The 14,210-nt window shown below is 38.6% G+C and overlaps 1 protein-coding gene across 6 annotated transcripts in view; it reads left to right on the forward strand.

The window, feature by feature from the left end:
* dock4b (dedicator of cytokinesis 4b) overlaps positions 1-14,210 on the forward strand; it is a 101,221-nt gene that overhangs the window by 41,755 nt on the left and 45,256 nt on the right. For all 6 annotated transcript variants that reach the window (XM_067490144.1, XM_067490145.1, XM_067490147.1 and 3 more), the window contains exons 9-15: positions 3,577-3,658; positions 3,832-3,892; positions 4,022-4,154; positions 5,887-5,975; positions 10,407-10,532; positions 13,176-13,300; positions 13,847-14,009. In XM_067490144.1, the coding sequence (XP_067346245.1) occupies positions 3,577-3,658; positions 3,832-3,892; positions 4,022-4,154; positions 5,887-5,975; positions 10,407-10,532; positions 13,176-13,300; positions 13,847-14,009 (779 nt within the window). The remainder of the gene's footprint in view (positions 1-3,576; positions 3,659-3,831; positions 3,893-4,021; positions 4,155-5,886; positions 5,976-10,406; positions 10,533-13,175; positions 13,301-13,846; positions 14,010-14,210) is intronic.

Consider the following 14,210-nt stretch of genomic DNA (forward strand, 5'->3'; position numbering starts at 1 on the left):
ATCTGAGAGACAGATGAACTAGCAGGTCTGCGTGCATCCATGCATGCACAGGATGTATTAGTGCACCAGAAGCCTTTTTAATTAGCAAGGTATCCTCAGATGCTCTCTTTTCTCCTTTTATCTCTAACATCCAAAATGATGTAAGGTTAAAGGCTTGGCAATAATGAAGGTAAATTTTCATATTCCCAGCTTGCACTTTGGCTTGAAGTGGCTAATTAGCATCCAGTGGTATAATATTAAGTTCTACTTCAAGCACCTTCTCTGTCATTGCCATTATCTGTACTGCTCTTTCACTGAGTCTCTCGCCCTCCCATCTTCTTGCTGCTTTGAAAGGTAGATTGAGTACCTTAGCGAGGTAAGAGTAATTAGACTGGAGTTCTGTCATGAATATGAAGTGGATTTACAGTACCTTTATTGAAAAGCCATTTGCTGTAATTGTTAAATTAAAACATCTATGACACAACTGCTTCAACATTATAAAAACAATAACAATAACAAGATTAATATAAAAGCATTAATTAATCCAAACTAATTAGAGCAAAAAGTGTAATGATAATAATAATAGATCATGTACATGAACTGTTTTTCTTAAAACAGTTCATGTTGTTTTCCAAATCAGCTTGTTAAACATTGAAATATATCACTTTTGGGGGGGGTAATAGCAGTCGAAGGCCTCAACCATTAGAGGTTTGACTTTTCTCTCTGTGTGTGGTTGCAGGACTTGTCTTCGAGGTAAATCTCTCAATGGCAGCTAGCCAAGTTCGTCTCTCACTGTCTGGACACACACATAAAGAGCACACACATTTACACGAGCTGTCTGGCAAGGAGCCATTTTGAGCGTTCCCTCTGCGCTGGTTGTTTCTGTGCGTGTGTGTGTTTGTGTCAGAGACCAGATGGGAGTCCGACCCATAGTCTCAGTACCATGCCAACACCAGCAGCCTCTGTTGCACCATGGCAGCTTCTTTGTGTTCAGTACAGTGTCCTTGTTCAGTGTAGCAGTACAGGGCTGCAGTGTAACATCCTTAAACATGGTCTACCTGCAATGTAGGTTTGATACTATAAAACAAACGCATTCATGAGAACTTTTTACACACCTACACTTCTTTTCCCACATGCACATAGTCACCCGTGGATGGATAGACATCCATGTTTTTGGGTTATAATTGGTTATGTATTTTTTATTTTTTTAGCTGAATCTATTCTTTGCCTGTCTGTCTTTGAACTTTGTTTAATTTGCTACTCCAATGTATAGTAATTTCCTCACTTTTCCACGTGGCCTCAAGGGGTAAATTTGGGTTTTTTCAGGTGGGCTGATGAAGGCAACAGTGGCAGTTAATACATCCAGTATTTTACACGCCAGTCACTCACTATACTGCTCCACCACCCCCACCCTGCGTTAAGGGAGCGTGTGGCTCCTAACGCAATCATCGATACCCTGGGAGGGAATAGTGAGCACTGCGAGGCCCAGAGGGGAGGGAAATCGGCCATTCATGTTATGTTAATGAAAGTGGTGATAGGGTAAGATAAGGTCCCACTGGGGGACTCTAGTCCTCTTAGCCCTGGTGATCAACATGCTGCAGCTGTGAGGGAGAAGAGCTGGTGGCAGGAGAGAATGTGTAAGAGAAAGAGAGGGACTGTGTGTGTGTGTATGTGTGTGTTTGCAGGAGCGGGTATTAATTGGAAGTCAGGGTTTCCACAATAAAGCACTAATTAGGTTTTGGGAACTCATGTGCAAATCTCATGTCTAATGCATAGGAATCTGTCTCCATATGGCTGGATAAATGGCCTGGAAAGTTACAGAGAGCAGCTAATGAGGAACAACTGTATCTAAATCAAACTGGCTCTCAACTGGCTCATCCCACAACGGTTGATAAAAAGAAAACTTTACAGAAGGAATACATGTATGAAAAATCATAAGCATGTGTATAATTAATAACCGGGAGCCTGATTATTCAAACATGAGCACCCACTGTCCTACATAGACTAAACAATGCATTACAGTGCAAGAAACGGCGTCTTATTTACTGTATTTCAGGATAAGAGATGAGGGCTGTTTAAGCTTGTAATAAGAGGTTTTAATAGCCCTGACTGTTACAAAAGCAACCTCACCTACTGAAGGTGTAATCAGCGTAAAGTCCGGTTATATAGGATCTGTTAGGTTAAGTTCTGCTTCTGTGTGAATGGGTCCACTGTAGCTTGTGCTGCTAGCCATGCCAGCGACTTGGCTCATTGTCAGGCGCTAGTGCATTACAAGGTTTTCTCTCTGCTTATCGGTGGACTGTGAAAGTCACCTAACTGGATTAGCCTGCAGCTCACCAGCCAGGATGAGACAGACCCAGCAGGATGCCTCCGCCTCCTCTCTTTTGAGTGTGTGTGCGAGATAGAGAGAGAGAGAGAGAGAGAGAGAGAGAGGACAAAGTACAAAGAGAACGAAAAGGGGATCTGTGTCCGTCCTTTCTGTTTTTGTCCGACATGCACTTAATTTTCCGCCTGCATGAAGGAAAGGGTGTCAGGACTTAAGAGGCTAGAGTTTTTATTTTGGGACAGTTCATTCTGTTCTTTGAAACTGTTCATTTTTGTATTTTTTTTATTAGGCATTTATTAGACATTTTTATTATTATTATTTTTATTATATTTCTCCTGCTTAAGCTGTAGGTTTTGTTTAATTCTAATTGTGAAGCATTAAACATCAATATGTGTTAAACACTGTCTTCCAGGCTGTCTGTTGTCTGACATGTCTGGTATTTAGGTTTGTATCTCAACATAACACTCAGCTTTAGACTCACTTCTGGAGTTGTAAGCATGGTTGGTTTATGCTCTAGGAATCATGAAGTCATGCTAACTAATGTAAGACAAAACAACTTGTTCGTTGGTAAACTTTTCTTGTAATGCACAAAAAATGCAGCAGAAACTAGCCATTTACTATTTCTGTACATGTGATACATTTATATTACATACTGCACAGTGTATTTGACATTTAGCAGCCCTCTTGCTCATTTTCTCTGTTTTCACCTTGCTGATAATGGTCTCAGTCTATCCTTGTCACAACTGGAAGGATTATGACAGCTAGAATGTCAGTTATAAGACTAAGACACTTTTTACGTCCTAACCTTTCACAGTTTTTGCTGACAGTCCAGTATCTGTGCTAAAACCTGTCAGATAGAATTCACAATATTTAACAACACAATGAATATTTAATTCAGCTGCAGAGAAGACATGTGCGGGTGTGGGATGTGTTGCAGACCTTCCTTGTTGGGGATTTTGTTCAGTAATTTAAGCCTTGTATGTCTGTTTCTTTCCCTCTATCCTTCTGTCACTGTTCCCTGTCTCCCAGTTCTTCTGATGCCACCGAATAAGTTTTATAGTTTCAGACAGCTTTAGTTTGAGGTTTAAAACAATTTCTCCAGTGCCCACAGTACAGAGCTTGACATTTTTGCTTGATGTTATTGCTTCTAATATTATTCTGTTATGTTTAGCAGTGACTTGGATGCAGTTGTATATGATGACACCCAGCCATCACTCCTGACCCCATTTATCTCAACATTTCCCCCTCTCTCTGTCTCTCCACTTGTACAGCGAAAGGTTCTTTGTTAGGCTGAATAAGAACGGGCTGCCCAAGTCGCCAGAAAAGACAGAAAGACAATGCACACTATTTGTGGTGAGTAATGAACATGACTTCTTGTTTCCAAAGATTGAAGAAGAGGAATTTTAGTTTATGTAAAACGGACCTAACTCCTGTTCCATTATGCTGAAAAAAATAAAAGCAAGGTGAAGTCCTATGTAGAAATTTAATCTGCCTCTAAAATATGTTTTTCCTGTCTTGTTGGTCAGGACTTGGGAAGCAGTGATCTACGAAAAGATGTCTACATTGTTGTACATATCATAAGAATAGGTAGGAGTTATGATGCTGCTGCTTTATTCTGCTGAACACTACATTTTACAGTTTCTAAAATATCTCTGACTTTCATAGTGGTTCTTTCCTGCCTGTGGATCATTTTTGTGTGTAACTTTGTGTGTTTAGGGAGGATGGGAGCAGGTGAGAAGAAGAACCTGTGTAGTGTACAGTACAGGCGACCATTTGGCTGTGCTGTAGTCAGCATCGCTGATCTCCTCACTGCTGACTCCAAGGATGACCACCTGCTCAAGGTTTATGCGTAAGTTTCTTCCAACCATTTACCCACGGTATATTTAAGTGAACGTTTGTCTCCTGTATAAAATTAAATATCTGAAGTAGCACCTCTACAGTTTACCTATTTTTTTTTTTTCAATTTGTGCAAAAACAAACGTTAAAGTTATTAAAATATTAACAAGTATTGCCCAACACAAGCCAGTGCTCAGTGCTTACAATCAGATTGCCAAAATGTTGTTTTATAAAGCTACACAATTATGCAAGTCTTATTGTTTGGTATTGCAACTAAATAACATTAAAATCCTAGAAATGTCTCACAAAAAGCACAGATTGCCTGTTTTCCTAAGGTTAGATGCTTTTTCTTTACTACCAACGGCCATGGAAGTATTCTGTGGTCCTGCTTAGTCTACATGTTGCCCTTAGGGACAGAAAAAGGCCATTTTCAACACAGTAGTTTAAATTATAGCTGGAACAGACTGACTAGCCAAATACTCTTACATTAAAAGAAAAAAGACTTTCTCTATAGTTGCAGTAACACCACCATTTGTTGGATTAAAACTAATTGTTTTCAGAATTTGTGTGAGACAGTCTTGTTGCAAATATAGATTTGTTCTAATCTGACCTCCTCTATTTAAAATCAGAATGTAAATGTTTCTTTTTTAGAATGAGATTACCAACGCAGAAACATTACACATACAGTTGAAGTAAAAAGTGATGGCACTGTTTGCTTTGTCCTGGTTTTCAGGATGAATTGGTCATGAAATGGGATCTGATCCTCACCAAAGACACAAATATAACTGAACATAATAATTCTCAGTCACGATCGTTCATGTGTTCATTGAACACACCCAATAAACATACAAAGTAATGATGGAAAAAGTAATGGCAACAGCTAGCTTTGACTAATTCAAATAGTCAGATGCAAATCAGTTGCTGCTAACCATGCTTCACAAAAAAAGAGTTCTTAGAAGACCTACAATGAAGAGTTTTTGATTTGAATTAAGCTATAGTAGGAAGGGTTACAGAGTAAACTAAAAGACTTGAGATATTTATCATTCCACAGTTAGACTCACTGTCTATAAATGTTTTGATATTGTTCATAGAAGTGTGCACCCAGCCAAGATCGCTCTACTGGCACAAGGCTGAATAGTCAGTGAGGAAGAACCCTACAGTAACAGTTAAAGACTTAAGGGATTAATTGGGTTTTGGTTAATATTACTAAAATTAATATTAATAATACTGTTCACGAGTTCATCAACTACAAGCAAAACATCGAACAGGCATGGTATCCATGGCAGAAAACCAGAGCCTGAATGTGACTTCCTCCTGAAGTTATAGATGCCAAAGGTCAATTAATGGTTGATCAACAAGTTGTTAAAACACTGTTGTCATAAATTTTTCCTTCATCACTTTGTGTTTAATTGGTGTTTTCAATAAAGACATGAAAAATTATAACTGTTTGTGTTTGTTGATATTTGTTGTGACTTTGGTGAACATCAGATCACAATTTATGGACAATTTATACAGAAACCATGAAATTGCAAACATGGAAATTTGTATTTCTTGCTACTGTAAAATTGATATATTATGGCAACGGGTTGGTGAGAAATACCAAATATCTTTGCCCTCGCTGCATCCATTTTTACTCTTTTGTTTTTAGTTAATCTGTGCCACCAACTTAACTATTTATATAGTTCTTTTTATGTAGGGAATCAACTGTACAATTTATTCAGACTTTTATTGTTTTGTTGTCTCAGATGTAATACTGAGAGTGAGTGGTACCAGATCCATGAGAATATTATCAAGAAGGCCAATTCCAGGTACAACTTGTCTGGATCCAACACTGGTAAGAACCACGTTCAACATGTTTAAGTCGGACTCCTTGGTGGTGTGTCATTTGGTTTTAAAAAGAGGTATTATTTTTTGGTAAATTGATAAACAACTCACACACTGTTAATTCGGTGTTCTTGAAAAAACCAGGTCAGTTTTATCATGCTGTGATGGTCGCATTTGCATGCGAGCCTAGTTTCCAGTCAGTCTGAAAAGCCTTTCTGTGGGTGAGAGGTTCTTCTTCAGGGGAGCTGATAAATCTTCACATGGTTGTGTTTGCAGGAAGACTGCTGTTGCAAATGCATTGATGATTTTTATAAATAGCTGCAATTGCATCATACTAAACAACAGCATCAGCAGTTTCCCTTAGCAACAGGTTGGTGGAGAATCAGAACATTCAGTTCTTCAAATGTCAAACATATGGGAAAATCTTTCTTCTGCAAAGATGATTATTTAATATTCCTGTGGAATGTAGCATTTAGAGGAAATAAATTCCTGATGTTCTCTTGTGTATTAAATGATAGAATAACATGAACTTTAGATTATAACTTACATAAGCTAGTCATAAGTAATGAAGTGTGACAAAAGGAAGACATAATGTAATCATGAGTTAAGTGCTGTTTGTTAGGCAAAAGTACAGCCAACTGTAAGCAATCAGCAAAAGGTCTTCTTACATTTGCTGCAAACTTTCACAGACTGTTTAAATGCATTAAGTTCATTGTTGTCTTACTGTACATCTCTTCCAGTATGTATGTACAGGTACAATATGGGCTGCTGCTTAGAAGAGGTCCATGATAATTTGAGGATTATGCTTAATGCATAAATGGAAGAAAAGATTATAGGAATATCAAGAATCTGTGAGACTGATCTACTGAGTCAGCTTCTCTTTCCTCCTTTCATAAGAAAACCAATTTCTATTTGAGGAGAAGTCCAAGATGTTAAATTGTCATGACGTGCAAGCATGAAGGGATGAACTGAATGACACAAAGCCATTTAGCATAGTCTGCATTACCATCGCAGTCTTTTACACCTCAAAGACTCAAAACGCAACTGCAGCATCTCGGTAAAATCTTAAATGCCAGAGTTAGTGCTGAATGGATTGAGATTTCAAGTGCTTTGCATTGCTGGGCTGATAAGTGTAACAAAAGTCTAAATTGAATTCTGATAAAACCTAAAGCACAACACTGGAACAGAAGAAACATTACATATAAACATATAAGAAACAACTTACTTGACTGTTTCCTTATCTTATATTGAACTCCAACAAAATCTTTATCTGATTCTTTTTGTTTATCAGCTTTATTTCCTCCTCCATCCACTGTTGTCTTGCTTATATTCATATTATTAACACATAGTTATGCACATGTGAGCAGATTTATTAATGCATAAAACATACAGATAATGTGGTGGATTGTTGCTGTTCCAAAGACCTTTATCAGATGACACTGCCGACATGTGTCTCTCTTGTAAAAACTGTAGTGTTGGTGGTCGGCTGGGTGGAAATTACATTATCATTTTGTAATGGTACCAACAACATCATTGACACAAGCTTAGTTCACAGTAATTTCTCTAAATGTATCCACGATGTAAACATTTGCTTCGGGCTTCTATTAGACAGCAATATGCACACTCACTAAGTGTAAACACACGCACGGGAACACACATTACAAACACATGTAAGAGAATAATTCTAAAAAGTTTACTACTCCCGTCTCTGAATGCAGTGTGCCATTTATGACAAACACTTGGATGTTAGCACTCGAGTAGCTGTCAGCTAGCGACATTGATCCAGCTGATTTGCTTCAGTGCTTTCACTTTCAAAGTGCATAAGAAGCGAGCTGTGGTTCAATTCAAGCAAGTTCATTTTAAAATTACCATTACTTTCTACTTTCCACCACCTAACTGAATTTGACATTGATTTTAGGAAATGAAAGGTGAAAAAATGTTTAATCCCAAAGCAGCAAGGTAATAATTAAAATATTCTAAATAATTAGCACTGGATATTAGGTTTAATTTATGAGCACCGTTTATCTGTCTGGACCAAATTAATTAGAATTGTGTTTGCTTTGACAGTTTTACCCGTCTTGTGTCTTTTTAACTTCATGTATCCCTTTTAATTACTTCTTACACACACACACATACCTGCTTTAATAGCTTCGGTGCCAGTACGGACACAAGTTGTATCAGGCTACTTTCATATCCGCATGTATGATGATTTACATTCATATTTTAGATTCACCTAAAATATTCCACAAAACATTGATATGGCAAACTCTCACACTGACCCTTTTTTAAATATTTCTCTGCCTACTCTACAACCCAAACAGCTTTGTACAATGTAACTCACACCACATTTGACCAGGTTTGACTTTAGCTGAAAAGTCAATTCCCCATAAGGGCAGTTAGTCGGCTGTATTCTGCACTCAATAGATAACACTTAATGTCACTTGTCTGGCCTCAACACTACTATGTTCAAACTAGAGAAAATATGTAATCCTAACCAAAAATCTGTGTTTGTGCCATAATGAAGGTGCATGCATTTACAGAACACGATGCATAAGAACTACATTTTATTACATTTAGTGTCAGAAGGGCAATTAAAACAAGTGTGCATTGGAGAGAGATGATGTAATGTGTCTTTTTTTATGCAGTGTGTGTGCACTTTTCCATTTGTGTTGCTTCAGCACAAGTGTGTTTATCCTTGCTGTGTGGTTCTCCTTTTAAACAGACCTGGCTGTGCGCCAGAGGTTTCTTACTAGCAGCCAATTAGCAGGGTAGAGATGAATGCATTGCCCTTAAAATACCAAGAACACTGGGCTGTTTGGATAATAAAGATGCAGAGAGGCAGACTATGACTGTTGTGTCCACATGTAGTCTAATGACGCTCTCGTTTTTTTTTTTTTCGCCTGTTTTTGAGGGTCATGGGATATTATTGGATAATTAAATACAAAAGACAAAACGGGGAGTTGATTAGAGAAGTAACGATTTTGTTTAGATGTAGCTCAGTAAAAGTGATTTCATAAGAACCTACTGTAGCTTGGTATGAGTCAGGGCAGGTAGATAATTCAGCTCCCACCTCCACAGGCAGGCGTAGGCAGTGACAGAAGAGCCTGTGACAACTCAACTGCTCTGTTTTAGATTTCAAATTTTTTCTTATTTGGTTTTATTTTGTTCTTTCTTTTAAATTTGTGAAGAGGCAGGATGGGTGAGTTGAGGCCAGTCAAGGTTGAGGGTGTTATTGTCAGTTTACCAAGCAGGCAGAATAGTAATGAAGCTGGTTTACCTAATTGTTGCCCTGCAGTAGCTTTTAGAGCCTGTCAGTGGCTTTTTTGTGATTGTTTTTCTGTGTGTATATATGCGAGAGGCTAATCCACATCAAGGGGCAGGCAGATTAGGTTTGGGTAAAAAGAAAAAAATCCCTCTGTGCATCTAATGGGACTCTCCTTTGAATTTCCACTCCCTGTTGATGGTGTGCGTTATTTATTAAATATTTAGACTATATGACTTGTCTGTACTGTGTCATTCACTCTTCATGCCGTGTGTGTGTGTGTGTGTGTGTGTGTGTGTGTGTGTGTTTTGTCTTTGTCTGCATTACAGAAGCAAACACTGTCTATTGTTGAAACACAGTGACTACTAATTTCAGGACTGAGACCAGATGTTTGACATTTGCTATAAGGAGTTATTCAAGTTTTATGGTAGCTGTTTTTTGTATTTATTTTTTTTAATTATCAGCCTAAAGAAATGCAGAATAATAATATAGTTTTATTTGCGACACAGTTTGACAGCCAGTCCACAAACTTTAAACCCCTTTTTTTCCTAAACTTTACAGCTTCTCGCTGCTCTGTAGCGCAGCGTAGTTTGGCAAACTGCTAGCAGGTTTACAAACTAGTCACGTCTCTTTGACTCAGAGACTGAATATTCTCACAACTAACGAACCGTTTCACAACTGCCTCCCAACTTTTCTAAAAACATCCACAGCAATAATCATCATCACAGACACACAAACACACAGACACACACCCAGGAGATGCAGCTCTAAATATAAGATGCTGCTTTATTTTAACTGTCCTGACATTTGAAGTTATTGCATAAAGATATAGATTTGAGACATCAACCTTCATGTAGTATATCCTCTTATTAAAAAAGACCTGGGATGTATGTGGGGGTGTCTGCTTGCTTTTCATAAATGTGTTGCTGTTGGCAGGTATTACTGTATTTGTGTGGGTCACGAGTTTATGTGGTTGTATTAAAACTTGATATATGCGCTTGTCATTACCTTATCTGAGCTCACCAATATATTGTAAGTCTGTTTATAGTGTTGGGAACTTATTTCTTTTGAACTTTTGTTATTGATTGGCTTTGCTGAATAGTGAGAGGAAGAATCTAAGCCATGTTGGAGCTGTGTATGAAAATTTAGACTTTGAATTTTGCCATTATTTCACTTTAGGTCTGGCAGCAGCTCTCCAGCTCCTCCATGGGGATATAGAGCAGCTGAGACGGGAGTACATGGTCCTCTTCACCCGGGGCGTGTCCATCACCAGAAAACTGGGCTTCTCTGATGTCATCATGCCAGGTAGGGTACATACCAAAAATGAACAGAAGTGTCAAGTGACTTGTCTACTATTACCCACCTCCACTGTGTGGAAGAACTTAACTAGTGCTGTTGGAAAGGCCCCAGCTGGCCAATTTAAACAATGACCCTCTTACTGTGAGTAAGGGGTGCACTTACCTAGTTTTTCACATATTTGTTCTGCTGTTTCTGCTGAAATAGAACATGTTTTATAATAAGCTGGTTAATCAGACCGTTTATAATGGAGTACAACACTGATTTCTATATTACATGTTATTTCAAAAAAGTCCTTTGCAATATCGTATGAAATATCTTATGGATAAGTGCTCTTGAAAAAACTGTATCATATCGTGATATAAGGTACATGGCTCCAGCCTTGTACAACCCCAATTCAAAAAAAGTTGGGACAATTTGTAAAATGTAAATAATAACAGAATGCAATGATTTGCAAATCTCATCAAGCCATATTTTATTCACAATAGAACATAAACAACATATCAGATGTTGAAACTGAGACATTTTACAATTTCATGATAAATATTAGCTCATTTTGAATTTGATGGCAGCAACACATCTAAAAAAAGTTGGAACAGGGTGATGTTTACCATTGTGTAGCATCCCCCCTTCTTTTAACAATGTCTGTAAACGTCTGGGAAGTGAGGAGACCATTTGCTGGAGTTTAGGAAAGGAATGTTGTCTCATTCTTGTCTGATGCAGGATTCTAGCTGCTCAATTAATAATGCTGGTTACTATATTTTTGTTATTGAGATCAACCTGATACAAAAGAATACAAAATAAAAATCCTGAATTGACTTTGCCCCATGTCACCCAGCCTTACTTCAAAATATAATAGATCATCTTTCCATTGATTCCCTTTTAGGGATCCAAACTTGTTTTTTTTTTCCTAGAGTTTGTATTCTATAGACTGCCTCATAATATCAGCTTTTGTTGCCTTGGTAACACTTGACAACCCGACTATTGCTTGAGCAGAGGAATATTTGAATTGCACCTAAGGGTACCCTCAGAAGTTCTTTCAAGTAGACAGGCATTACTTACAGTAGATAGCTGCTTCTCTAAATGACATAGACCCCTGCAGAGTCCCTCAGGCTTCACTGGATGGGGTCTTGTTGCCTTGGCAACAAATGTACAACCACTTGATTCAAAGATGGCCGGAGTGGCTAAAAGTATACATGTTTATATTTCCATTTACAAAAGGAAAAGTTCATACATGGAAAAGTGCTGTCTGTATTCTTTTTCTGACTTTAAGAGCTGGGCGACAGATTATTTTTTTCCACAAAAGAGATGTTCTGTTACATAATTAAGTTGTGCTGTCTGGTCATACAGACAAAGAGGAACCACAGACTGTAGGTCACCAGCACCTTAGTAACACTGATTTATGTTTAGTTTCTTTCATTGTCTGACTACAATCCCTTAACATAGAGCGCACTCACATTTTTGCCGGTGTATATCTGCCCTGAGACTAAAAATTGGTCTTCCTCTTCCTCTGTTTCTGTCTTTCTTCTGGATTAGTATCTAATTGTATTCTTTCGTTTTTCTTTCTCACACACACTCTTTTCTTTGTCCAGCTGCATTACCCCACCTCTCCCACATCCTTTCTTCCCATTGTGCATTACAAACTGCCCCCTTGTGTGTTCACTTTCCTGTAGTCTCTGTGGTGGTATATGTTGTAAGCTTACAGTATAGGTGTACATAGAATGTCTCATGTTGCCACGGTTACTCCTGTTAAGAGGAGAAAATCAATGTTGACCCAAGAGAGACCGATATGCTGAGTGTGCACACACTCACACACGCACTCACACACGCACACACGCATACACACATACACACACTGATGTTATAGGGAACTTATTTCACAATGTGTCTGACCATTGCTCGGCCATAGAGGAAACGGGCCTGAACTCCTTCTTGTCCGTGTCTTTGCACTGTTTTCACATTCTGGGATATTTTTCAGTGTTCTGGCACACTGCTGCAGCAGTCTTAACAAAAGGCTGTATTACAGGACCATTTATAGGTCAGATCCTTTTTGGATCCCATAAAACCCACTTGACCTGACCAGGTTATTTCAAAATGTATGTGTAGGAAAGGTCTGTGTTGTATTCATTTTTATAATACCAGATTGTGGATCATTTCTAATGGCTAGATGGGGAACTGAACAAAGCGTAAGTGAGCTCACAAAACCACTGTGCTCAAAGTCACATTAGCTGATACTACAGTACCACACCAGTACCCCAGTTTTGGGCAGAAGCACCTGTGGTTTATATAGTTAAGTGGTCGTCGCTCTACCAAAATGTCACGGAAAAAGTGCTACAAGTAAGATGCTACAACATAGGTTTTATGTCAAGATAACACATAACTTAGGTAATTCAAAAGGATTCAAATACTTGCAATGCAACCTTATATGTATAATTTCTAGTATCCCCTTGGTTCTGTTTTGACTTTATAATATTCAGGGCATAGTTCAGCTTTAATGTCAGCAGAAACTATTACATTAAATGCCACTAATGTAAAAGTTGTCCACCTCTGTCATGAGGAATTACACTTCAAGCTGCTGGGAGATCATTAACAATTCTCTCTTGTATGCATAACTAATGTCTTGTTGCCTCTTTTACCTTGCTGTTCCTCCAGGAGAAATGAGGAATGACCTTTACATCACACTGGAAAGAGGAGAGTTTGAGAAAGGTGGGAAGAGTGTAGCCAGGAATGTAGAGATCACTGTCTATGTCCTGGATATCGATGGACAAATCCTCAAGGTAAGAAACACTCCGCATTACAGTTGTACTGTCTCACTTTGCAAAAACCACAACCTGACATTGTTTTAGCAAAATATCATTTTTACGGACTTAACAGTCTTTATAAGGCAATGTTGTAGCTTAAATCTCGTTTTAGATAGAAACTCTTGATTTAAATACGCCTGACCCAGATGAGAGCTGTTTTTCCATTGTGGTGCCCACCAGAGGCACTGTGACAGTCTGCTTCTGTGGTTTCCTGTGCTGCCTCGGCCTTGGACAGAAAATAGACTCAAATATAACCCTGCTGCCACTGTCTGCCACTGTATAGCACGTGACCGCTGACACACATTAAATGCACACGTAAATGATTCTCAATTTTATGACATTTGTAGGATGTGTGTGTGGGTATAGTTTTCAGCATATTTACAACTGTTGTCATATTTATTTTCACATCTGCCCTTTACGTCATCGTTGAGCCTGGCCTTTCATTTCCTGTCTTCAGTTCCTGTTCTACAGTATTTATATATCAGTCTCCTCCTCCACCTTTGTTTTTTTTGTGCCTTTCAGGGTCACATGGCTGCTGGATCAGGTGAACCAGGTGGGGATGACTACCATTCCTTGGTGCTGTACCACAACAACAGCCCCCGCTGGGCAGAACAGCTTAAGCTTCCAATCCCAGTTGACATGTTTCGGGGTTCACATGTCCGATTTGAATTCCGACACTGTTCCAGTAAGTAGGCGCTGGGCTGTGCACCTCTGTTTTTCTGGGAAAGGTTATGTAGACAATTTTTGTTTTTAGGCTCTTATGACATTAGTTGCCTAATTTTCTTTTAGGCTCTTATGACATAAGTTGCCTAAAGGGTGTGAATGCCTGAGGTGATGCTTTATTTTCAGTTGATTATCCAGAGGATGTTAAAGTAAAGATGTTGTG

Source organism: Channa argus, chromosome 21 (genome assembly GCF_033026475.1).
Source record: "Channa argus isolate prfri chromosome 21, Channa argus male v1.0, whole genome shotgun sequence".
NCBI lineage: Eukaryota > Metazoa > Chordata > Actinopteri > Anabantiformes > Channidae > Channa > Channa argus.